At 40.3% G+C, this 27,771-nt stretch overlaps 1 protein-coding gene across 5 annotated transcripts in view; it reads right to left on the bottom strand.

Moving 5' to 3' along the window:
- AKAP11 (A-kinase anchoring protein 11) overlaps positions 1-24,070 on the bottom strand; it is a 68,321-nt gene extending 44,251 nt beyond the window's left edge. Inside the window, exons 1-3 of one of the 5 annotated variants that reach the window (XM_064270080.1) lie at positions 23,449-23,534; positions 9,728-10,234; positions 293-402 (exon numbers count right to left, since the gene is read on the bottom strand). In XM_064270080.1, coding sequence (XP_064126150.1) covers positions 293-352 — 60 coding nt within the window. In that variant the 5' untranslated portion in view covers positions 353-402; positions 9,728-10,234; positions 23,449-23,534. Of the gene's footprint in view, positions 1-292; positions 403-9,727; positions 10,235-23,107; positions 23,272-23,448; positions 23,554-24,048 lie in introns of those variants that run through there. The other 4 variants (XM_010592586.3, XM_064270079.1, XM_010592587.3 and 1 more) reach the window with 4 other exon arrangements.
- Between the last annotated feature and the right edge of the window lie 3,701 nt (positions 24,071-27,771).

Below are 27,771 nucleotides of genomic sequence, written 5' to 3'. Positions count from 1 at the left end.
AAGGAAGTTTACACATATACCTGACGGCAATATTACTAAAAAAGAAATGGCAAAACCTGTTGAGAAGAAATGGAGAGGCGTTGTGATCTTTAGGAAATAAGGTTATCCTTATGATTTCATATTACTATTTTCAGACAATCCAATCCTATAGTTGTTTAATAATGTTCCTGATTTAAATAATGAGATTCACTTAAAAACAAGAATATCGCAGTTACTTGACAGGGCTTCAAAAAGAATGGTCAACATTTTTATTAAAACTCTCACTAAAGGTAACCTAGAACAATGAACTCACTCTTCTGACAGATGCTCTAGTCTTCACGTGACTCTTTCTGAAAGTTTGGAAAGTCGCCATAACTATAAAGCAGTTGTTTACAATCTGTGAAGAGTCAATCCACGAAACACCTGAAAAAAAATATTAAAAGGAAACAATTTATTGATCTTAGTGATTCAGGCAAGTATCATGTCCTAAAATAATTTCAGTCATAAAAAATTTGAGTCCTAAAATTTTACTCAGCAATTCAACATGAATATCTGAAAAGTATGTGAATGTTGGTAGTTTAACGAGATTCCAGGTTACTACAAAAAAAATTTTTTTTAATGATAAAGTAGTTCACCGTATCTATTTAATCTCACTACCTTTTTTTGATTACAAAGCTTCAGTAAGAAATATCTGAAAAACTTTTTAAAATCTTAAAGAGAGTATCACCAAAAAAATCTCTACGGCCACAGAAAATGTTCTAGACATTCTTATTTCTTGGACAGAAAGATTTGATAATACACAGACGAGAATATGCAATCTGTACATACCAAATTAGATCAGATGAATAAAAATAAATCCCTTACATAGGAAACTTAAGAACATACCAATGACTAGAGTTCAAAGAATATCCAACTTAAGTGATTAGTAACAGTACTGAAAACACATGGACACATACCTTAGGAGAAATTCTAAAACTAAGTGTTAACTTTTTAACAGTGCTTCACCAAAATACCTTTGAGAGCTTAAATCAACCCAGGACACTCAATGACTGTCTTAGTCATCTGGTGCTACTATAACAAAAATACCACAAGTGGATGGCTTTAACAAAAAGAAATTATTCATTCATAGTCTAGAAGGCTAGAAATCCAAATTCAGGGCATCAGCTCCAGGGAAAGGCATTCTAGCCTCAACTAGTGGCCCCTATAGCAATTAAAGTTGATTAAGGACGGAAACTGAAGTAGCATCATGTAAAAAGGCTCAGCATGATGCCAGTTTGAGGTCCCAATTAAAAAACAAACAAACAAAAAAACCAAACCCATTGTCATTGAGTTAATTTCAACTCATAGCAACCCTACAGGACAGAAAAGAACTGCCCCACAGGGTTTGCAAGGAGCGGCTAGTGGATTCAAACTGCAGACCTTTTAGGTTGGTAGGTGACCTCTTAAAAAGCAGTACCCCAGGATTCAGAAGAACATCATTCATGTCCCCTTTCTCTCACTTATTAGCTTTGTTTCCTCTGGGTAGATGGCAAAGTCTCTGGATCTGCCTCCTCAAGGTATATACAATATCTTACTTACCTGACAAGTTTACTGTGAGAATCAAATGGAAAAGAATTTATGGAGGCACTTTGAAAACTATAAAAGACAGGTAAAAGGAAAATTAAAATATTCACCTATGCACCGAAACAATCAAGAGGACCAAAATGACCAAAAAAAAAAAAAAGGTTTAAGTATAAATGTTTGTGTGGTCAAAGCAAGAAGACAATCCTTTTCTCTGTCCCAGGCCAACTCATTCTCCTCTCCCACAGCTTTCTCTTCAACCACCAGAAACCTCACAACAAATGGACTTACCTCTAACCTCACATAAAACATGCACATACAGATGCCGGTACCAGGGTGCCAGAAAGGCACAAGCTCTCAAACTCAGATCCTGAGTAAACTGGGACCACCCTTCTGAAGGGCAATCTTATAATAAACACATTCTGAAAATGTTCCTACTCTGACCCCACACTTCTACTTCTGGGAAGTCATCCTAGATTCTAGAGCATGTAGGATTGCTAAGAGATTTGCATTAACATCTCATTGAATCCTTTTAACTGGCAAAGGACCACTCCAGCTTTACAATGACAAAAACTGAGGCAAGAGGAAGTTACACAATTCATCCAACCCTACACAGTAAGTGGCAGGCAGACCTGAGATGGAATGTAAATCTTCTAACTCCAACACAGGGCTCTTAACCCCTCCTATATAGTGCATGTTGTTGTTGTTAGGTGTCTTCGAGGCAATTTCAGCTCAGAGCCACACCATGTGACAAAGCAGAATTGTCTCATAGTGTTTTCTTAGCTATAATCTTTACAGAAGCAGAGGGCCAGGTCTTTTTCCCTTGAAGCAGGTGGCTGGGTTCGAACCGCCAACCTTTAGGTTAGCAGCTGAATGCTTAACTGTTTGTGCCAGTAGAGGTTTGACAGAGATGTTCACCACACTTTATAAGAGAGAAAAGTAAGAAGCCATCTAGATGCCTGTCTTAGTTATCGAGTGCTGCTATAACAGAAAGACCACAAGTGGCTGGTTTTAACAAGCAAAAATTTATTCTCTCACAATTTAGGAAGCCAGAATTCTGAATTCAGGGCACCAGCTCCAGGGGAAGGCTTTCTCTGCCAGCTCTGGGAGAAGGTCCTTGTCATCAATCTTCCCCTGGTCTAGGAGCTTCTCAGCACAGGGGCCCCGGGTCCAAAGGATACATTATACTCTCAGTGCTTCTGAGGTCCCCATGTCTCTCTGCTCACTTCTCTCTTTTATATCTCCAAAGAGACTGACTCAAAACACAACCTAACCTTGTAGATTGAGTCCTGCCTCATTAACATAACTGCCTCAAATCCTGCCTCATTAACATCATAGAGGAAGGATTTACAACACTTAGGAAAATCACATCAATTGACACGATGGCAATTACACAATATTGGGAATCCAGGCCTAGCCAAGTTGACACACATTTTGGGGGGGACACAATTCAATCCATAACAATGCCAGAAACAGGAGAGGGGTTAAATAAACCAGAATGCATCCCTGCCATGATGGGATGGCAGCTACTAACAACACTGCTGAAGGGCAGAGGAAAGGTACACATACCATCTCTAGTCTCTGAGGTAGACTCCTAACCACCTTGCCCCAGAGACCAGAGTCAGGAAAAGAGTTGGGAAATAGCAATTATCTTTGCAGCTGCTGACTAAAGCCAAATGCGCAGAGATAAACACTTAGTCATAAGAGACTTCACCAGGAGTGAAAATGACTGGCTGCCTAGACAAGCTCCTCACCTTAAGTTGTAACATGGCCCTGAGGCAAAAGAAACAGTTAAAAGGAGAGACAGGCAGGGTACTCTGAGACAATATCCTAGATCTGAAGCTGCTAGCTGCCCCAGTTCATTTCAGTTTTAACTTAAAACACAAGTAAAACACTGCCTCACAAAGACAAAAATCTATTGGAGAACATCTCTGTAGCGGTCCATAAAAATGAAGCTCAAATGAGATGATATAACTTGAACTTCTGATAAAGGAAAGAAAAAGGAAAAAAAAACCCACCTTTGGAAATGATGCAAACAAAGATGGAGAAAGAGTAACAGGTAGAGCAAGATTTTTTAATCACCTTATATATATATATATGAGAAAGAACGTACTTTGAGACAGATTTCACAAGAGAGGCAAAAATACTGTACTTTTCCCCAGAATACCGTTGCATTGTAAAGAATGCCTTTTCACCGAATGCTTTTTTGTGTACCCTATTCTGTATGAGTAAGAATCCCAAGCAGGAAATACATTAGTGTTTATAATCAAAGACTGGAGCCCTGGTGGTGCAGGGGTTAAGAGCTCTGCTGCTAACCAAAAGGTCAGCAGTGCGAATCCACCAGCCCTTCCTTGGAAACCCTACGGGGCAGTTCTACTCTATCCTATCGGGTTTCTATAAGCCGGAATCAACGTGAAAGCAACAGGTTTGGTTTTTGTTTAATAGGCAAAGAGATTAAAATGAACCCAAAGAACCCAGACCATCTGAAAATAAGCAGATGAGAGGCAAGAAAGCAGAGATAAGACAAAGGAAACAACTGAAAAGTGAGCTGCTCGAGCTCAGGAAAGAAATGGAAAACAAAAACACCACCACTGAATAAATAAAATCCCCTTTGTTGTTGTTGGTAAGTGCCGACAAGTTGATTTCTACTCATACTGACCCCATACGACAGGAGTAGAGCTATTCCATAGGGTTTTCTAGGCTGTAATCTTTATGGGAGCAGATCACCAGGTCTCTCTACCACAAAGCCACTGTGTGGGTTGAACTGCCAACTTTTCAGTTAGCAGCCAAGCACTTAACCGGTGCATCACCAGAGCTCCGAAAGTCTCCTCAGAAGCAGGAAAAAAAAAAAAAGCAGAATAGATATTACTAAAAACACTGGGATATCAAGGAAAGTGTTAAGAAAAATCACAGAATAGAAGAAAATAAATGAAATCAATTACAGAAAAAATTTAAAAAAGAGTACAGAAAACAGAGATTAAAAATAAATGTCCCTGAGGAAAAGAATAAATGAAAACAGAAAAAAATCCAACTATATAAAAGTAGAGAACTTTGCTGAGATACGGGAATAGTGAAATTTATAAAAAGGCACGCCAAGCTTCAGGGATACATGATAATCAGTACTAAGACAAATCCTGGTCAGGTTCCTACCCTTTAAGGACAAAGAATGTGACAGGCATCCAAGCAGAAAACACAAGAAGTAAACCAGAGAGGGTAAAATCACACTTGCGCCAGACTTCTCCACAGTACAGCTCACTGCCAAAGGACAGTACCGCAGTATCTGCTGCTAAAAGTATTTAGCAAGAATTATTTTAATGTTCAGCCAAGTTGACATCCATTTATGAAGGCACCAGAAAGATATTTTCAAATATACAAGAACTCACAGATCAGAATATCTATGAGCCCTTAACAAGATACTACTTAATAATAAAAACCCAGCTCTTTGAAAAAAAATCTCAGGAATGAAGAAGCTGTGGTAAGCAGATCTGTGGTGACCACCACATCTACTTAAATATGGGACTAATGCAACAGGCAGATGACACAACCTTGCTTTCTGACAGTGAAGAGGACTTGAAGCACCTACTGATGAAGATCAAAGACCATAGCCTTCAGTATGGATTACATCTCAACATAAAGAAAACAAAAATCCTCAAAACAGGACCAATAAACAACATCATAATAAACAGAGAAAGGATTGAAGTTGTCAAGGATTTCATTTTACTTGGATCCACAATCAACACCCATGGAAGTAAGTCAGGAAATCAAAAGATCCACTGCACTGGGCAAATCTGCTGCAAAAGACCTCTTCAAAGTGTTAAAAACAAAGACGTCACTTTAAGGACTAAAGTGCACCTGACCCATGCCATGGTATTTTCAATTGCCTCATATGCATGCAAGGCTGGACAATGAATAAGGAAGACCAAAGAAGAACTGATGCCTTTCAATTACAGTGCTGGCGAAGAATACTGAACATACCAAAACAAAACCAAGGGCTGCTAAAAGAACAAACAAATCCATCTTGGAAGGATTATAGCCAGAGTGCTCCTTAGAAGGAAGGATGGCAAGACTATGTCTCACATACTTTGGACAAGTTGTCAGGAGGGATCAGTCCCTAGAAAAAGGTATCAAGCTTGGTAAAGTAGAGGGTCAGTGAAAAAAAGGAGGACCCTCAATGAGATGGACTGATACAGTGGTTGCAACAACAGGCTGAAGTATAGCAAAGATCGTGAGGATGGCACAGGACCCGGCAGTGTTTCATTCTCTTGTACACAGGGTCACTATGAGTCGGAACCAATCTGATGACACCTAACAACAACAACGCTAAACTGGATGAATTACGGTTATAGAACAAACTATAAATGCTATAAACCTTAACATTATAAAATAAAGGATTTGTGGTGATGAAGACAGGAGATGGGAGAAATTAAAGTGCTCTAATTTCCTCTTCTCTCATAGCTGTGGTTATCTGCCATTAAGTCGGCCCCAAGTCATGGAATTTCTACACACAATAGAAAGAAATGCTGCCTGGTCCTGCGCCATCCTCATGATCGGTTGTAGATTGGACCATTGTGATCTATAGGGCTTTCAGGGGCTGATTTTCAGAAGCAGATCACCAGGCCTTTCTTCCTGGTCCATCTTAGTCTGGAAGCTCCACTGAAACCTGTCAAGAATCACAGCAACACACAAACGTCCAGTGACAGACAAGTGGTAGCTGTGCATGACATGCACTGGGCAGAAACTGAACACAGGTCTCCTGCATGGAAGGCAAGAATTCTACCACTGAACCATCACTGCCCTCTATCTCATAATAGGGAGTCAAAAGTTAATACATTTTACAACGTATTATTTTGACTTATAACTGTTCCTGAACTCCATTCCAGACTATAACTTCTCAGGTGTGTTGTACGGCTCACTGATGCTCTCAGAGAAAATCTCAAAGGGCTACTGGACCAAAAAAAAAAAAAAAAAGAATTATTCAGGGGGGCAAAAACATGGTCTATGACTAGGTTTTAAGTAAAACCATCAAATTCTTAAACAGGAACAGAAATAAAGGACTTAATGTAACTACTCCTGGCATGGTATGCGGAAGCAGGAAATAAATCTTCAAATACTATGGATATGGAACATGAGTTGTCTCTTTGGAGGGCACTTTAAATAAATGCACACAGCATTTGATCACACATTTCACTGAAAATTTATCCTTCATATACACTTGCACAAAATATATGAAAGACCGGTTTCGAAAGAATCCAAGAGATTCCAAATAGCCTAACAGTGCACCACAAATAAGTCCAACATTCCTAAGGATTACAACAAAATTGAGCAAGCAACAGCATAAAATCTAATGGCTAGCACACGATCAAAAATTACCAGGTATGCAAACAAGGGAAAACAACAACCTATAACTAGAAGGAAAAAATGTTTATAAATGAAGACCCAGAAATAACAGATATGAAGAAATTAACAAAAAAAAGTGTTGAAATAATATTATATACCTATGTTCCACATATTCAAGCAGGGAGAAGAAAGCATGGCCACGATTTGGAGGTGAAAAGAGGACAGAAAAGAGACCCAAACTGAACTTCTAGAGATAAAATAAATTATAACTAAAATGAAAAACATACTAGATGCAATTAACATCAGATTAGACACTGTAGAAAAAAAGTTCAGTGAACTTGAAGACATAACAATATAAACTATCCAAAATGAAGCACGAAGAAAAGAAGCTTTAAAAAAAAAAAGAACACAGCATCACTGACTTATCAGGCAGTCTAAAGAGTTAGTTACTAGCGCTCCAAAAAGATGGTAGGAAGAGGACAAAAAAACCTGAAGAAAAAATATAGCCCAGAATTTCCCAATTTTGATGAAAACCATAAATCAACAGAGTCAAGGAAGCTCAACAAACTCTAAGAGAAATAAATATAAGAAAACAACATCAAGGCCCATCATAATCCATGGCTGAAAACCAGCAGTAAAGAGAGTATCTTTAAAAGAACCAGAGGAAACAGTACACATTACACACAGAGGAACAAACGACAGCAGACTCCTTTTCAGAAACTATACAAACCAGAAAACAAGAGAATGGAGCAACATCTTTAAACAAAAAAAACAGTCAACCCAGAAATCCAAACCAATGAAAATATCTTTAAAATTAAGGCAAAATAAATGTATTCAGACTAAAAAGAGCTGAGAAGAATTATCACCAGCAGACCAGTACTAAAACAACTGTTTCAAGGAATTCTTTAGGCAGAAGGAAAACAATACCAGATGAAAATTTAGATCTAAAGAACAGAATAAAGAAAGCTTGAAATGGTAAATACACAGGTAATATAATAGACGTTTTATCCTTTCTTAATCCCTTTAAAAAATAACTGTTTAAACTAAAAATAATGGCAATGTATTCTAGGGTTTACAACCACATATTTATAAGTATAATGTATGACGAAACAGCACAAAGGATGTGTTGGGTGGGAAATAAAAACACACTGTTGTATGGTTACTACACTACACGTGAAGTTACACTGTTTGAAGAAAGACTATGAGAAGTTAAAGTTGTCTACTGTAAGCCCTGGTAGTGCCAGTGGTTAAGCGTTTGGCTGCCAACCAAAAGGTTGGCAGTTCAAATCCACCAGCTGCTTCTTGGAAACCCTATGGGGCAGTTCTACTCTGTCCTATATGGTCACTATCGGACATGAGTCGGAATCGACTCAATAGCAACGGGTTTGTTTTGTTTTTGTTTTTACTGTAAACTCTAAGGAGCCCTGGTGGAGCAGCAGTTAAAGTGCTCAGCTGCTAACCAAAAGGTCAGTAGTTCAAACCCATGAACTGCTTCACAGGAGAATGATGTGGCGGTCTGCCTCAGAAAAGATTACAGCTTTGGAAACCCTATGGAGCAGTTCTACCCCGGCCTATAAGGTCACTGTGAGTCAGAATCAACTCAATGGCAACTAATTTTTTTTTTTTTTGGTAAACCCTAGAGCAACCATTAAAATAAAAGTAGTATCTAAGCAAACAGCAGAGAAAAGGTGATGTTATTCCCTTTTTTATAGATGAGGAAGGGAATACTCACCTTCACAGGACTGCTATAAAAATGCAATTAAATACTATGTGTAAAAACAGTGCCCGGCAACACTGGGGAAGCCTGCACAACTCGTCCAAGGCAAGGTCATGGAAGCTCCATAGACACATCCGAACTCCCTAAGGGACCAAACTGCTGGGCTGAGGGGTGTGGGGACAATGGTCTCGGAGGACATCTAGCTCAACTGGCATAACAGTTTATAAAGAAAATGTTCTACACCGTACTTTGATAAGTAGCGTCTGGGGTCTTAAAAGCTTGTGAGCAGTACTCAACTAGTCTCACTCATGTTGGGCAAAAGGGAATGAAGAAAACCAAAGACACAAGGGAAAGATTAGTCCAAAGGACTAATGGACCACAACTACCACAGCCTCCACCAGACTAAATCCTGCACAACTAGATGGTGCCCAGCTACCACCACCAACTGCTCTGACGGGGACCACAATAGAGCTGGAGAAAAATGTAGAACAAAATTCTAACTCACACACACACAAAAAAAAACAGACTTACTGGCCTGACAAAGCCTGGAGAAATCTCAAGAGTATGGCCCCCGGATACCCTTTTAGCTCTGTAATGAAGTCACTCCTGAGGTTCAGCCTTCAGCCAAAGATTAGAAAGCCCCAGAAAACAAAACGAGACTAAAGGGGCACACCAGCCCAGGGACAAGGACGAGAAGGCAGGAGGGGACAGGAAAGCTGGTAGCGGGGAACCCAGATCGAGAAGGGGAGAGTGTTGACATGTCGTGGGGTTGGCAACCAATGTCACAAACCAATTTGTGTATTAATTGTTTAATGAGAAACTAATTCGCTCTGTAAACCTTCATCTAAAATACAATTTTAAAAAAAAAAGTGCCTGGTACAGTAGAAACAAAAATGTTAGCTCCTTCTTTAGGTTAAGGACCTACTGTTTGACTTACGAAAACTAAAAATGCCACCACTATTGGTTACTATGTTGTTTTGGCTTTCAAAACAATAGAAAATCAATCATACAAAAAAGACTTCAATATGACCTAGTTGATTACTTAAGGTTTTTGCTTCTTTAGTTTCTGCTCTGTTACTTTTTTACCCTTAATGAACCTCATTCTTGTATTCACAATATACATTTTGCTCTTACCTCAACAGGGTTTCTCAGCTTCATCACTATTGAAATTTTCAGTCAGGTAAGTCTTTGTTGTAGAGGGCTGTCCTGTGCATTGTAGCATATGTAACAGCAGCCTTTGCCAGTAGCATCCAGCAAGTTGTGATAACCAAAAAAAATCTCTAAAAATTGCCAAATATCTCGGGGTGCGGGGGTTGGAGGTATGGGGAAAAATTGCCCCTGGCTGAGAACTACTGCTCTTTTTTAGCACTTAAGACAATGTCTTCAGTTGTTGCTGTTAGCTGCCATCATGGTGACACGATGCACAATGGGATCGGACTACTGTGATCCATAGGGTTTTCACTGGCCGATTTTTCCGAAGTAGATCACCAGGCCTTTCTTCCTAGTCTGTATTAGTCTGAAAGTTCTACTGAAACCTGATCAGCATCATATTAACATGCAAGCCTCCAATGACAGATGGTTGCCAGCTGTGCATGAGGTACATGGGCTGGAAGTGAAACTGGGTCCATGTCCTGCATTAGACTGTAAGTACAAACAGCATTCAAGTCATACACTCACCAAGTGTCTGTGTAAAGTAAGTAATTAAGATACAATAGGGTACAGTCCCTGCACTCACAGGCCTTACATTCTAGGGGGCCGTGTCTGCCATCCCCAAAGGGCCTCACACATAATAACAATCGTATCTCTACTGAATTGAACAAGACAGAAGAAGAGAAATTTCATCCAAAACATGAATTTCAGATGAGCATTAGGTCGCTAGATTGACACCGTTAAATAAAAAACAGTTGGGGCCACCTGCCTAATGACTTTTTGAGAAATTATTATCCGCAGATATGTGTTCTGCCGCCTTTGTTTTCTCAAGCATTCATAGAGAAGTTACCGGTCTTCCTACTGAATTCACTTCTTCTGAAGTCTGTCTGAGCCCTGACAGACATTGGTATTTACAGTAATTACATGGGCTTGGTTGACAAAGCACTAAGTGTGACCTGCTGTTGACCCCAGAACTCCCTGCACAGTAAAACACAACTTTCAAAAAATAAGTAAATAAAATCTTGTGGCTGTGCTTTCAGTGTGAATCTGCTGCATGATAAGATGTTAAAGAAATGCTCTTAATGTTATACCTCTAACCCCAATTTACAAGATTATTTCTAACAACAACAAAAAAATGTTCAGAATTTTAATTCAGGGGTGTATTTCTTTTAATCAGTGACATCGGGGACTCCATGACTCTAGGAGTATATTGCTCAAAAGGCATCTAAGCACAGCAGCTCTCACAAATAGTAATATGTAAGGCTCTACCCCTAAAATAAGGTTGCAGAAATGAGTGAATGGATAAACGAAGTGCTTTGCAGATGACACAGTGCTTGGCACATAGGAGGCATTCCATAGGCCTCCAGAGCACCCAGTCCTACGCTATCCTCACATTCGTTGCTTAAGATTGAGCCCGTTGTTACAGAATCTATTAACTGAGAGGACATAGAAGGCATAAGAGAAAACATTAGGAAAGGCAGTTTTAAGCTTTCAAGCCTGCGGAGCTAGAAGAAAGGTGGAACTTTTGCCAATTATAAGGTAACTGGAAGACGTTTTATGTCAATATACAGGCAGTCCCTGGATTATGAAGGAGTCTTTAAGTGAATTCGTATGTAAGTCAGAACAGTTAGGTGCCATTTTGTATTTAATGTAAGTCAAATGTCTGTCTTAGTACTTACTGTATTCTTACGCAAATACTGCATGCCTTCTGTGTTAGTTTGCTGGCCGTGCCCTCACCCTGCCCTGGTCAGGTATTTTTGAGCTATTTCTGTAAGCGCACGATGCTATTTTTACAGCAACATGTAGAAGAGGAATGGGATGGCAGTGCTTCTGAGAGTGCCGGGGGTGGGGGGAGTTGGGGTGGGGGGTGGGGGCGGAGGGGGGTGGGGGAGAGGGGTGGGGGCGGGGGCGGAGGGTGGGGCGGGGGCGGGGGTGGGGCGGGGAGGGGGTGGGGCGGGGGCGGGGGCGGGGTAGGGGGGCTGGCAAACAAACACAGAAAGTGCACGTTATCTGCATAAAAATACAGTACATAGTATACCTTCCTAGGCATAAAAAACATTTTTAAAAAAAGTCCAGATACACTAAAACATCTTTAACATAATAATACAGTAATAATAACAACGTTTTGAGGCACTTCACAAAGTAGCACCTGTTTGTTATTATGAGCCATTGTACGTACCTCGAATTTTTAATGTAACAGGCTTTAAGATGATTGGTTCATAACTACAGGTTGTATGTTAAGTCGGACATTCATAATCCAGGGACTGCCTGTAATATCCAAAATGTAACTAAAAATTAAGAGATTTAGTTGGGGTGGTCAGAGCTAGATATGTTAATCTAGGATCATCTGCATATGCAGATTTTGAAAGCTAATCCCAGAGACTGGGACAGAATAGAAAATCTAGAGAGAATCAAAGAAAAACTGAGAATGATGAAAGGTTCCTGGGCAGGTCAGCAAGGAACCACGTATTGATGACTGTCTGAAAGTAAGAGATCTAGAAGAATCAGGAGAGCAGCGTCACTTAAATTAAAGAAGAGTTTTAAGTATGGAGTGGTCAGCACTAGATGTCTAAGCTCCTCGAGGGCAAAAATGATAACTTTCCATCCCTGAATACCGGAGAAGCCCACATCACAGTACCTGCTACACAGAATGCACTCAATAAATGATAATGCTGCACCCTTATATTGTTTACCAGGCACTGCTTAAGTCCTTTACATATATGAATTCATAATTCTCTAAACAGTAGGTGCCGCTCTTATACCCATTTTACATATAAGGAAACTGAGGCACAAAAAAAGCTTAACTTTGGATCCAGCTAGATCATTACAAGTTCTGACCAAGTTCAATACAGAACTCAAACTGCAGAATATTAAAGTACACCAAAGGTGTCCATCATTTCCTCTCTGTCCAACTTCGTTTCTTAGAGAACTAGCTGTACCCAGGTTGGAAAGTGTAGCCCTGTATACTGTGACACACTGAAGTCTCCTCCCACGAATTCTTCCAGTCCTGCCTTCCCTCACAGTCAGTCAGCTGGACTAGAGGTAGACACCTGACCAAAGTCCAGCCAACCACAGTCTCTCTCCAGATAGTTGGAACCGAGATACGGAGATACTTGTGCAGAACCACACTGCAAAGTCAAAGTGTGTCTGGTTTTGACAGCATGGCAAACCAAAGTTTCATGCAACCCAAAGTTACAGGAAAGTAGAAATCATGAGCCTTTAAAGAGAAGGCCAATCTGCAAAGAAACTGGAACAGACATGTAGTGAGTAGCAGAGACACAGACCATGTTCCCAGAGAAAAACTAAAAGAATTGCCTGATGATTTTGTTTCCCAGGATGCTGAGCAGAACCTCATGCAATAGAGTTCAGTGACTGTTCTCCAACCGTACCATAATTGCCTTTTTTACAGAAGCTCATCTGAGTGGGTTGTTCCTTGCAGCCAAATAATCCTCAAGCCCTTAAGAGAGTTCAAAGAAAAAACACCAGGTAAGCAGCCTCTACCACGCGTCTGTCAGTTTGCAGTACTGTGGTGGCTTGTGTGTTGCTATGATGTTGGATGAACTTCCAGACTAAGACAGACTACGAAGAAGGGTCTGGCAATCTACTTCCGAAAATTAGTCCATTAACCTTATGGAACTTGAAACACACAAAAGCACATAACAAAATGGCAGAATTAAGTCACTTCTATCAGTAACTACGGTGAATATAAATGGGGTAAATGCTGCAGTCGAAAGGTAGAGGGGGGCAGAATGAACAAAAACGTGTCATCCAATTATACGCTGTTTACAAGAGACACACCTTCAACTCAAGGACACAAATAGGTTGAAATTGAAAGGATGGAAAAAAATATTTTATGCAAATAATAACCAAAAGACAGCTGGGGTGGCAATCTTAATATCTGACAAAATAGACTTTAAGACAAAATCTGTCGGAAGAGATAAAGATGGATATTCTATGGTGATAAAAGGGTCAACTAATCAAGAAGATTTAACAATCATAAATATATATGCACTCAACATCAGGGCACCTAAATACATAAAGTAAACACTGATGGAACTGGAGGAAGAAACAGTACTACAACAGTAGTCAGAGACTTCAATGCACCACTTTCACTATTGGACAGAACACCTAGAAAGAAGATCAACAAGAAAACAGAGGACCTGAATGATACTATAAACCAACTAGACTTAACATACACATATAGAACAGTCCATCCAAAAACAGAACAATACATATTCTACTCTAGTACACATGGATCATTCTCAAGCACAGACCACATTTTAGGTCACAAAGCAAGTCCTGATAAATTTAAAGACTGAAATCATACAAAGTATCTTCTCTGACCACAATGGAGTGTAGCTAGAAATCAATAACACACACACAAAAAAAACCCGAAAAACACAAACATATAGAAATTAAACAACATACTATTAAACTATCAATGGGTCAAGGAAGAAACCACAAACTTCTTAGAGTCAAATGAAAACGAAAGAACCTACCAAAATTTACAGGATGCAGCAAAGGCAGTGCTCAGAGGGAAACTTATAGCAGTAAATGCCTACATAAAAAAAGGAGATCTCAAATTAACAGCCTAACTCAACAACTGCAGGAACTAGAGAGAGCAAACTAAGCCTAAACTTACTAGAAGAAAGGAAATAACAAAGATCAAAGCAGAAATAAAATCAAAAACAGAAAAACAACAGGGGGAATCAATAAATCAATAAAACCAGAAGTTGGTTCTTTGAAAAGATCAATAAAATTGACAAACTTTTAGCTAGAATGACTAAGAGATAAGGTACAAATAACCAAAATAAAAAATGGAACAGGGAACATTACAACTGACCCGACAGAATATTATGACAGAATATTTTGAACAACTGTATGGCAACAAAATGGATAACCTAAATAAAATGGACAAATCCTTAGAAGCACGCAACCTACCCAAACTGACTCAAGTAAAAATAGAAAGATTCAACAGACACAGAACAAGTGAAGAGATCAAATAAGTGATCAAAAACCTCCCAACAACAACAACAAAAAGTACTGCATCAGATGGCTTCACTGGGAAATTCTACCAAACATTTAGAAAGACTTGACACCAATACTGTTTAAACTCTTCCAGAAGACAGAGAAGGAAGGAATAGTCCCAATTCATTCCATGAGGCAAACATAACCCTGATACCCAAACCAGACAATGACACCCCAAGAAAACTACAGGCCAATATCTCTTATGAGGATCCAAGAGCATATTAAAAGAGTCATACATAATGACCAAGGAGGATTTATTCCAGGAATGCAGGGATGGCTCAACCTTAGAAAATCTATCAACACATCATGTCCATAGAACAAAGGAAAAGAACCACATGATCATCTCTATGGATGTAGAAAAAGCATTTTATAAAATCCAACATCCTAAATAAGACTGGAACAGAAGGAAAATTCCTTACTACAATTCAGGGAATAGATGAAAAGTCAACAGCCAACATTATACTTGCTGGAGAAAGACTCAGAGCTTCCCCCCTTAAAATCGGGAACAAGACAAGGGTGCCCAGTCTCACCACTTCTATTCCATATTGTATTAGAAGTCCTAGCCATGGCAGTAAGACAAGAAAAGGAAATAAAAGGTATCCAGGTTGGAAAAAGAAGAAGTAAAATTATCTCTATTCGCAGATGATATGATCCTATATATAGGAAGTTCCAAAAAGTCCACAAGAAAACTTCCAGAGCTAATCAAAGAATTTAGTAAAGTTGCAGGTTACAAGGCCAACAAACAAAAATCATCTGGGTTTCTATACACCAGCAATTGGAAATGTGAAGGGAAGTTAAAGAAACAATTCCATTTACAATAGCATCTAAGAGAATAAAATACCTAGGAATAAATCTAACCAGCAACATGAAGAACTTATACAATGAAAACTATAAAATACTGCTGAAAGAGATTCAAGAAGACTTAAATAAATGGAAAGATGTTCCATGTTGATGGATTAGAAGACTTAATATTATTAAGATGTCGATACTATCCAAAGCGATCTAAAGATTCAACACAATCTTGATTGAAATTCCCAACAGCCTTCTTTACAGAAATAGAAAAACCAATCCTCAACTTTATATGGAATAGCAAGAGGCCCAGAATAGCTAAAACAATATTGAAAGGGAAGAACAAAATAGGAAGGCTCACACTTCCTGATTTTAGAATATACCATACATTAATCAAAATAGCCTGGTACTGGTGTAACAACAGGCGCATAGACCAATGGAATAGAATTGACAGTCCAGAAATAAACCCATACATCTACGGTCAACTGATTTCTGACAAGGGTGATAAGCCCATTCGTTGGAGAAAGAAGAGACTCTTCAATAAATGGTGCTGGGAAAATTGGATTTCCACATGAAGAGAAATGAAACAGGGTCTATACCTCACACCATACACAAAAACAAATTCAAAACAGATTAAGGACCTAAGTGTGCAAACTAAAACCATAAAATTCTCAGAAGATCAAGCGGGAGCAACGCTGTCAGGCCCAGCTTTCAGCAATGGATTATCTAATACAGTAACAAAAGCACAAACAGGAAAAGACAAAATAAATAAATGGGACCTCATAAAAATTAAAACTTTTGTTCATCAAAAGACTTTACCAAAAAGGTAAAAATACAAGTTATCAACTGGCAGATTATCTTCAGAAACCATATATCTTACAAGAATCTAATAACCAATTTTTATATAAAACATTGACAACTTAACAAAAAGATAAATAACCCAATCATAAAATGAGCAAAGGACTTGAATAGACATTTCACCTAAGAGACATTCAAATGGCCAGCAAACACACGAAAACACGCTCAGCGTCACTGGCCATCAGACAGATGCAAATCAAAATCACAATGAGATAAACCATTTCACTCCCACTAGGATGGCTAAGGTTTAAAAGAAAAAAAAAAAAACAGAAAATAAATGTTGGTGAGGATGTGGGGAAACTGGAGCCCTCATCCATCGCTGGTGGGAACGCAAGATGGTACAGCCATCACGGAAAACAGCGCGGCAGTTCCGCAAAACTAAAAACAGAACTACCGTACGACCCAGCAATTCCACTCCTAAGTATACACGCAAAAGACTTGAAAGCAGAGACTCAAACAGATACTTGCATACCAATGTTCACTGCAGCACTATTCATGATAGCCAAAAGGTGGAAACTACCTAAATGCTCATCAACAGACGAATGGATAAACAAAATGTGGTACAGACGTACAGTAGACTACTACTCAGCCGGTATGAGAAACGAAGTATTGATACATGCTACAGTATGGATAGAGCTTGAAGACATTACGCTGACCAAAAAAGTCAATCACAACGGACAAATACTGTATGACCTCACTTCTATAAAAAGACAAGAAAAGGCAAATATATACAGAACAAAGTTTATTAGTGGTCACCAGGCATGTGGGGAGGGAAAAAAGGTTAGCGGTGATAGAAAAATCGCACTGATTAAAGGCAGGCTTGCACGGCCAATAACTGTAAATGCTGTCGATAAATTAAACACCTGCAAAAAGTTGAACTGGCAAAAGTTGTATGGTAAGATATGTCTATAACAATGACAAAAAAAGAGTAGCTGCTGAGGTGGCTTATGCACAACCAAATACTTCATGGGATTTTGTTCTTGGTTTGGAGGTTTAGGGTCATGGTTTCACGGACATTCTGGTTAATTGGCCTAATAATGTGTTTAGTGCTTCTGTTCTATCCCCTAGTTTGCTGCATAGTGCCTGGGGTCTCAAAAGCTTGCAAGCAGCCATCCAAGGCACAACAACTGGCCTCTATTCACCCGGAGCAAGAGATGAAAGAAAGTCAGGAATAGGAGGATATGGAATATGTGGCTAACTGTCTCCATGAGACCAGGCTAGATGGTGCCAGGCTACCATTACTTAACATTTCTATCAAAGATTCCATAGAAGGATGCTGATCAAAAGGGAGAAAATGTAGAACAAAATTTTTAATTCTCATGGACTCTAGACTTTCTGGAGCCATGGAGGGTGGATGAATCCCTGAATCTATTGCCCTGATATAATCTTTCAACCTTAAACCAAAAATGTCCCATGAAGTAATCTTAAAACTGAACAACAGTTTAGCTTAACTCGTAAAAAAAAAAAAAAAAAAAAAAAGGTCTGCCTTGAGCACTGTGCTCTTATAAGAACTATATATACGGGATCAAATTGACAACAGCAACTCGAAAGATTAGATAGGAACCTTAAGGGCAATGAGCTTATGTAAATGAGGGAGGAACAACTCAGAAAAGGAAGGTGAGGATGACTGTAAAGCTCAAATAATGTAATCAATGTTACTAAATTATACATGTAGAAACTGTTGAATTGGTATATGTTTTGCTGTATATATTCTCAACAATAACAACAAAATAAAATGTAGAAGAAAAAAGGGCAAGAAAGCAAGAAAATGAGAAGCTAAATCAGAAATAAATGCAGATTTTCATTCTAAAGTGTGGTTAATGGTGGCAGCCCGGTAAACTGAAAGCAGAGGGGCCCAAGGTGATATAGTAAACCAAACCAAACCCGTTGCCATCTAGTTGATTCCGACTTATAGCAACCCTATAGGACACAGCAGAACTGCCCCATAGGGTTTCCAAGGAGCAGCTGGTGAATTCAAACTGCTGACCTTTCAGTTAACAGCCAAACTCTTAAAAACTGCTTCATCCTGGGCTCCAAGGTGATGTAGTAATCCCAGTTAAATCTGACAAGTTACTTATCAACTTGATTCCTTATAAAAATACACAAAAACTCTGTTGGCAGAAGGCCAAGAATTTAGAGACCTGCAAAGCACAGAGGAAAGAAGAGACTGAATTCTCCAGAAGGGGAAAAAATTCTAGAAACCCACAAAGGTTCTCAAAGTGTCTGGGACATGGGTTTGAGTGTCCACCCCAATTGGGAGGATAAGACTCCTAAAATTACCAGTGGGTAGGAAAACTGTGGTTAGGGTACAGCCGTCAGGAATAAACCTAATAAAGACCAGATAAAAAGTTTTAATCTCACTAAAATCAAACAATAATGTTAACACAAAAAATAAAGTATCAATAATGTTCAGAATCCTAAATCAGTCACATAGGTAATACTGTTATTTTCAATACAGTACTAATTCTTGGTCTTAGAAACTTTACAGAAATTCTGTCTCCTGCAGTTTAAAAGAAATAATTCAAAGTTTAACTGTTTCACATATCATACACACCAAGGGTGTGTGTGTGTGCATGTGTGTGTGTGCGTACGCACATCCGCGCATGTTGGCTCTTTCATTCAGAAATAAGAATTCAACTTGATTTGTGATGACATGTTCTAAATTCACAAATATACTGGGGTTTATTTCTGAGTTGTCCTGCTAGATTAACCTGTCTTTTTTAATACCTGAATATTGTTTCACTTAATACAGTTTACAGTATCAACTAATATCTGGTGATGCCAGACCTCCTTCTTTCTTTTTGTCTATTCTTACTTGCTTTACTTGCTTAGTCTCTAGGAAAACTGTAGTTAAAAACATTTGGTCAATTTCTAAAAAGAAGTCCCTTTTGGATTTATATTGAAAAAGTATTTAACGAAAGTATAATAACTTCATTTATCAAAAGAATTAACATGTTAATACATCATGTGTTCATCCAGGTAAACAATTGATTCTTTCTGTCAGGCACATCTGTTGTATTTATTTCCCCAATAACCTCCTCCTGACTTACACTATTTCCTCTCACTTTATTTTGGGAACATCTCCTCCCTCCCTATACATTCTATGTGAGTCTGACAGGCTTTCAATTATGCTGCTCCCTGACTCCCTCAGTAACTAATTGAGGGGTGGGGTAGATCACCCAAGCCTGGATAGTCACAGGTCTTCCCCAGTATTTTTCATACTGAAAGCAAAGAGAACAGCTCTTTTTTCATCTTAGATTGCATGTATCAATCCATGCAGGTGCCTGAAAAAATGCAGCTCATGCCCTAAGGAAAGCACAGAAAAGAGAAAGAATTCTGGGAGTGGCAGGCCCCTGGTTCTACTCCCGGTAATCTCACATCAATCAGGATTCTACAGCTGTGAATTGCTTCAGTGTCCTTCCGGCAAATTTTTTCAGTTTACAATAATTTATGTCAAGCTTCTGTCACCTGCCACCCTGTATTCAAGACTTTTATTTCCTTCAGTAAAATTGTAAATTATTTTTATCCTAAAAAAAGTTAGTAAATTTCTTCCCTGAGCATTTGTATGCTTGCCTGGTCTTGTTAATAGACTACATTTTTAGATTATTATTACTGGCATATAAGAAAGCTATTCATTTACTTACTAAATTTACTAAACTCCTACTCTTACAGAAAAAAAAAAAAAAAAAACCGCTATGGATCACACTAGCATATTATCCAGTATAGTCCTAGAAGATGAGCCTCCTAGGCTGGAAAGCACTTAAAATAAATACACTGTGGCTCCAACAAGTGACTGAAGTATACCAAGGATCCTAAAAATGGTGCAGGACCAGGAAACTTTTCATTCTGTTATTCATGGGGTCCCCATGAGTCCCAGCCAACTTGACAGCAACTAACAACAAGCAGCTACTATGTGCTCTTCTGTTCTTTGCAATAGCTTTTTGAGGTGGCTAAAAAAAAAAAAATTACCACCCTCATTTCAGGAAGAAGGAAAATGAGGCCCAGGGATGTTAATTACCAGATCTGTCTAATTCTAAAACCCAAACTCTTCACACTCTACTTCATTTTCATTCAAGCAACATTGTCTCTATTCCGGACTACTACAACATTTACTTTTTTTATAAAACATTCTCAGATTACTAAAAAAAAAAAGGTGTTAACTTTTCTCCTTTATCAGTCTCTAATCTATATGTCTCAACTGACTTTACCTCAGTATTTAAAAATAAAATTAACTTTCGTATATAAAGATGAGTAGAAGAATAAAGGCATTTGGAGCTGTCGAATCTGTTTTAAACTGATAATGTATTTTCTGCGCCCTTCTCCCACATTATCAATTTACACATCCTTAACTCAAGTCCAGGCTAGGCTTAGATCTTTTAGTGACTTGTCCCCAGCCCTCATGCCCTCCAAGTGGTTAAGTGGTTGATTTTATTATTAAAATGCAGGTCACTAGACCGAAAATAATAATAAATCTGCTTACCAAAGTAAGTACAGAGCTACCTCCATTACTTTTCAAAGGACAGACAAAACAAACATCTCACAAGTTTGAAACTCCTGCCCAAAAAAAGGTTAGAGAGACCATGAAAAAAATTGTTTTTCTATCCCTGAAATAAATTTACCAATATAGAATGTGACGGAACTTTTCTAATCTCGACTGGGTTTTTTGTCCATTCACAAAAGGACAGCTCCTAAGTTTTTCACATTTTCTCCAAGTTTGGGCAGAACGCCTCTGCCTATTTATAACTGGAAAATTCCCTTTAAATGACCTGTAATATATTATCTGATTTGGTTTGATTTAATTTTTTGGACAATAAGCTTCTGGAATTTAAAAAAAAAGTACGTACGTGTATACGTATATGTATCTGTATCTATAAACCCATTGCTGTCAATTACAACTCCTAGCAACCCTATATATATATATATATTTATTTATACACATATACACACATACACACATAAGTGTGTACACACACATACATTTAGAGAGAGACCTTCTTCCACTCATGAAACCCTCGTAGTGTAGTGATTAAGAGCTATGGCTGCTAACCAAAAGGTCGGCAGTTGGAATCCACCAGGCACTCCTTGGAAACCCCATGGGGCAGTTCTACTCTGTCCTCTAGGGTCACTATGAGTCCGAATCAACGCGAAGGCAGTGGGTTTAAGGGCAAAGGAGTATTTCTTCAGCTTCTAGACTTCCCCTGGGAGTTCAGAGGATAGAGAATTTCTCATTGCTGTTCTGGATTTTAAACGAGTACTATATCCTAAACAACTGGGAAATATCACTGGCCTCGGAGTATGACTACATACTTATCAACAGTGCAGTTATTAACTGCAGTTAACAGTGCAGACAGAAGTATAGTATATACACTAGTCACTGGTTACTAACTCAGCTTGGGAACTCACTTCTTCCAATTCCCTTACACCCTTCCCCCCCTTTTTTAACTGTGATGAATATATAACAAAACATCTATTTCAACATTTCTTACATGCTGTGACTTTTACAAACATCATGTTGTTCAACTATCACTACTATCCGTTTCCAAATTTTTCCATACACTCTGACCTCTCATAAATTACTGTTATTCACACCTACAGTTAATCATGACATTCACTGCCAATTTTGAGGTTACACTTTTGCCTCAAGGAACACCGTATGAATAACCAGGGTACTATTTGCAATAACGCGACTGCGTACTCAGAAAAGGTCATTAAATTGCGCTACACTATTTTAACTGACACCAATCACGCTAGGCAGTATGCTGCCCTTTACTCTAAAATCATAAACAAGACATTAAAACGAAGCCATCTTTGCATTACTGAGAACCCTATTCTGAGTACTTTGTATTTTCTCATTTTCAGACTATCAAAACACTCCTAGCAAAGTGGGAAGAAGCTAAGGGGAAAACTTTAGAATTTTCCAAGGGACTGAATAATTACGAAGCTGAAAAGAAAACAGAATTTTTAACTCCAGTTTGCACTAAGACCGCTAGATAAGGATCTCCGCAGTATTGCTCATTCTGAAATTCCTGAACATCTTAAGACACACCACTTCGTTTAATAAGGTTTAAGAAGAGAGGGAAAACAGAAGAAATGCCACGTTCTATCAGTGTAGTGGTTTAGATTTTACTGTCATTGTCATTTTGCCATAGTTTTTAAAAAACGAGTTACAACTACATATTTTTATAAATCAGCTTTGTAGATCCCTGGAATAACAAGATACACAATCCATTTGGAATACTGGATAAACCCAAACCCTCTGCCTTCAAGTCAAATTCCGACTCATAGCGACATGTTCGGAGAGAACAGAACTGCCTCACTGGGTTTTCAGGGCTGTAAATCTTATGGGAAGCAGACTCCCAGAGCTTTCTCCCCAGGAGCGGCTGGTGGGTTCGAACCGATGACCTTTAGGTTAGCAGCCCAGCGCTTAACCACCGTATCTCCAGGGCTCCTTGGAATACTGGATAACTAGCGTTTAAGCGATTAACAGTTTAGGAAAGGATTTTACAGCCAATCCAAATATGAGTTCTCTGAAGAGCTGCTTGACGCCTTCCGTTTCTGTCACAAGATTTGGGCTGTGCCTGGTTCCAAGGCTCAAGGAGCCTGACAGTAAGGATGATGTTTGGGGACAAACTGCAATGTCCTCCTGCATTTGCTCCTGTACTCGCACCAGCAACACAAACCAGCACGTACCGGGAGTACCCGGCTCTGACGACACACCGGGGATGGAAACTGAACCTGCCATCCCAAGAGGTGGCAGCTGCAACGCCACAGCCCGGATCCCAGGTTCGCCCGGATCCCAGGTTCATCCGTCTCAAGCCCCGAGGACCACCTCAGGCTTCCTCCGCGCCGCTCCTCCCGCCCTCCTCCCACCGCCGTTCGAAGGCGCAGCTGTCCGGGGGCCCCGAACCCGAAGCCCGGGCGGCCGGGCTAGGGCGCCTGAGCCGGGCCGCCCATCCATCCTAGCCCCACACATCGCCGCCTCCCCTGCCAACGCGCTGCTTACGCCGCGGTGGGGTCCGCGTCCGGCTCACCTGGGGGCCGCAGCCTTAGCAGCTCACAGGCATGTCACCGGCCCGCAACGACCAGCCGCGCGAGCGGGGCGAGCAGGCAGGCTCCCCTCCCGCACCGGACCCCAGCCCTCCCCCCTCCCCACCCGCGGCCCTCCCCGCCCTGCCCACCCCCTCGCCTTCCGCCCACCCCCTCGCCTTCCGCCGCAGCAGTTCTAGCCCGCGACACTGCCTACTCCCCACGCCTCCCACTCACTCTCGCGAGAGGGTGGTGCGCCTCTCGCGAGAGCAACTGTGGCCAAGCCCGCGCAAAAGTGGGTGGGCTTTAAAAAAGGAAAGGAGCAACAAGGAAAAGCCTTCCCACGTGCTCGTAGACAGCTCCGGATCGGCCCCACCGTTCACGTGACGCCCAGGCCTTCTCCCCATTGGCCGGAACCCGTTCGGCCGTGGGGGCTTGAACTCGAGGCCGACCTACGAACCAGCGCCGGACGTCTTGCGCGCTTCCTGATGTGTTGCCCTGGAAACGGTTTAACCCTTTCTTCTGGGAGCATAACCACGCCTCGGCTAGCTCCGCAGGTCTGGTTTCAGGCCCTGCCTCTTTTCCCTTCGACCCCATAGTCTTACCGCCTGAGGCCAGCTGGACTTTTTCTTCGCCTCAAGGCCCGCTTTGCTTTCTTCTGAAGCTCTGAGCCCTTCCCAAGGCAGCAGCCCCAGCAGATCTGACGGGCCTTACTTGGCCCATCCTTTCGGGATGACTCCGCCCCTTCTCCCTGCATCTCTGGGGAGGACCACTCACAGCACATCAGGCCCTCGGCCCTCTCCGCGCCGCAGGAATTAGCATCAAGGGCTCCCAGGCCCTAATGCTCACCGCTTCGGTTTTACGTGGTTTGGGAAGCGGAAAGGAAAGCTTTGGCTCGGAGAAGCCTAGCACGAGATGAAAAGCTAGGGCGCTGATTATGTCCACTTAGAAGCGGCAGGGCCGGTCAGGTTGCGCTGTCTGGGGCGCCTGTTCCTCAAGGGTGAAAATACCAGATAAGATGAGAAAGACGTGTTAAGTGTATCCTCCTTGAGTCAAATGCTGCCCTGTTTGGAGGACAGGGCCGGGGGAGATGCATTCATATGTACATTCTTCAACAAATTTTTGTTGAGCTCCTGCATTTATTTTAGGCACTACTCTAGGCTGTCGACTGAGCATCGATGAAGATAAATAGTGTACGTTCCAGGGAGCTTACGGGGGTGTCGGGGATACTTGACGTTTTGCTCTACGCGAAGAGCAGTTTGGTGATGTGACGGTGATTGTGATTGGGTGGCTATTTCAGGTAAGGCCCTTCAGGAAGGAGACAGTTAAGCAGCGATTTAAGTAACCGTAATGCAAAAATCGGAGGGAAGGGCATTCCAGGCACAGGAAACCGGTAACACCAAGGTCCAAAACTGGGACTTATTCTGGTGCGTTCAAGGGAGGGGGGAAAAAAAAAAAGAATGGAAGAGGAAATGAGTTTGGGGATATAAACAAACATGGACCAGATCCTGTACGGCTTTGTAAGCCCAGAAAGTAAAGAGAGTTTATTCTAAGTGCAATGGAAAGCACTGGAGGGTTTTATGTAGGGGAGCGACACGTATGGTTTACGTTTTTTAAAAAAAACTCTTCCCTGCAGAGAATGGACGTTAAGGAGGCCAAAGCGAAAGCAGGGAGATCAATTAAGAGACATGTAGTACAGGTGAGAAACAATCGGTAAAGACTTAATTTCCAATGACCTTGCCATTGTCTCCTAAAATCTATTAGGTCAGAACTCTGGTGTTTGCCACCTTTGTTAAAAATACCTGGATAAATCATGACGTATTGCTATTTAAGGAAGCCCTGGCTTTTTTTTTTTCCTCTGGTGGTGGAGTGGTTAAGTGCTAGCTACTAACCTGAAGGTTTATGGTTGGAACCCACCAGCCACTTTGCAAGATAAAGATGTGGCAGTCAGCTTCCGAAAAGATTACAGTCTTCGAAACCTGATGGGGCACTTCTGCTCTGTCCTATGAGGTCGCTAGGAGTCAGAATTGCCTCTACTGCAACAGGTTTGGTTTTTTAGTTTGGTATTGCTGTTTAATTACAGAAAGATAAGTGGGAGTTTTTTTTATTGGGAAATGAATGGCCCAAAAGGAAGGGCCACATTTTTCCCTTGGTTTCTTCCTTCCATTTATACCACATAGATAACCACCTCTTCTGTCCATACTTAAAATCAGTTCTGAGAAAAAGTAACATAAAGTGAGGTCCAATGTAGATGGCTGTTCCTAAGTGTAAGGTTTGAGAATATTGGAGGCTGAAGGCTGGAAAATCATGAGGGTGTTTCACTACGAGACAGAAATCGGGAGACTTGAATTCCAGCTCCAGGCCGGTCATTACCTAGTGACTCAACTAAATCAAGATACTTTATCATCACTAGATCTCAACTTCCTCATTCAGCAACCAAGGCAGTTTAACTAGCCTACACACAAAGTCGTCAAGCCTGGATTACACTTTGGCACGCTCACGCAAGTAGGACAGAAGCAGGAAAGGGAAATGAAATGAATCTTCATAAAAAACCTCACAGAGCCGGCAGCACAAACCAAATAAAATTGGACACACACGCACGCAAACACACACCCCGGCTGAGGAACTATGAAACTGATTAATACAGATACCAGGCGTGCTTCCCTAAGAAACCTTGGCCTTCTCCGAGTGTGAAAACGGAAGTATTGCCACCTGCTCAACCTCATATTCCGTTTCTCTGAAGCTATTTTAAACCAATGTATTGCTTAATAAATAATGATTCACATGTTCCTAATCAGGGCTAAAAAAATAGATAGAAAATAAATATTAAATAGGTCTGAGGCAATATCTTAAAAGAACACCTTAATTTTAATGAAACCAAAATTTCAACAAATATTGTAGGGTCACTTACTAAAAGCAAAATGATTTTCTTTGAAGATATTATTTTAGCAAATTAAGACCATTGTTTCTGTGTCTTCTGCAGCCCTCAGTGTGATGAACTGAAACAGCTGCTTGGTACTGTAAATGTAGATGAAGGGTGGGCTCGACTGTACGTTTCTAGCTTGTGTTAGAGCTGTAAGTCCTCCCAGCTCGCTCTAGCAAGACAGCCATTGTGGTCTCCTGTGCTATAATTATTTGAAGTACAACGAATATATAAAATGAGAAGAAATTTAAGATTAATGAGTTCCATGTCTATAGATGTCCCTGGCTCCTGCATTCTTTTTGGTTTTTCTTAAGAAAAAAAAAACAGCTTCATTGAGATATAATTCACAGGTCATACAATTCACCTATTATTTAAAGTGTAAGTCAATAGTTTTTAGTATATTCACAGAATTGTGCGACCATTACCACAATCTAAGTTTAGATCATTTTGTCCCCCATCCCCAATAGCAGTCAACTCCCTTCCTCTTCAGCCCTAAGCACTCACTGAGCTACTTTGTTGTTGACTGCATCTCTATAAATTTGCCTATTCTGGACATTTCTTATAAATGGAGTTATATAATATGTCAATCACAAATATCAGAACTTTTTTCTTTTTTTTTTTTTTGCTATATACTATCCCATTGTATGCATATACCATATTTTATTTATCCATTGAGCAGTCAATAGACACTCGAATTGTTTCTACTTTTTGGGTATTATGAATAATGCTGCTACGAACATTCACATACAAGTATTGTGTAGATGTTGTTTATTTTTTTTTAGTACTTTATATGTTGTTGGGTGCCATCGACTCAATTTTCAACTCATAGCGACCTCATGTGACAGAATAGAACTACCCCATAGGGTTTTCTAGGCTGAGCCCTGGTGGCACAGTGGTTAAGAGCTCAGGATGCTAACCAAAAGGTCAGCAGTTCAAATCCACCAGCTACTCCTTGGAACCCCTATGGGGCAGTTCTACTTTGTCCACTAGGGTCACTATGAGTTGGAATCAATGGAAGAGGATTTGGAATCTTTATGGGAGCAGATAGCTAGGTGTTTCTACCATGGAGCTGCTTTCTACCATGAACCACCAACATTTTGGTTAGCAGTTGAGCACTTAACCATTGTGCCACCACGGCTCCTTATAAGTCATTAAATTCATCTAGTTCACAAAGTCCATATTCTCCTAGCAGTTACTTTGTTTCTAGACTTTGTCTTTTTACCTGCTGCTTGAAGTATCTGTACTCTATTCCCAAAGGACTGACACGTCTTCTCAGGCAACTCATATCTTACCATGTCACTACCCCCCACACACTTAAACTCTTTCAGTGACTTATAGCTCTCCCCATGATGTGCCTTTTTCTTCTACTCTCAACATTCTCTACCTCAGACTGTCTTCTTTTCAT

The sequence above is a fragment of the Loxodonta africana genome, chromosome 17 (assembly GCF_030014295.1).
Source record: "Loxodonta africana isolate mLoxAfr1 chromosome 17, mLoxAfr1.hap2, whole genome shotgun sequence".
Classification (NCBI taxonomy): domain Eukaryota; kingdom Metazoa; phylum Chordata; class Mammalia; order Proboscidea; family Elephantidae; genus Loxodonta; species Loxodonta africana.
The sequence above is the reverse complement of the archived record's forward strand: the minus strand, read 5'-3'. Positions and strand labels throughout refer to the sequence as shown.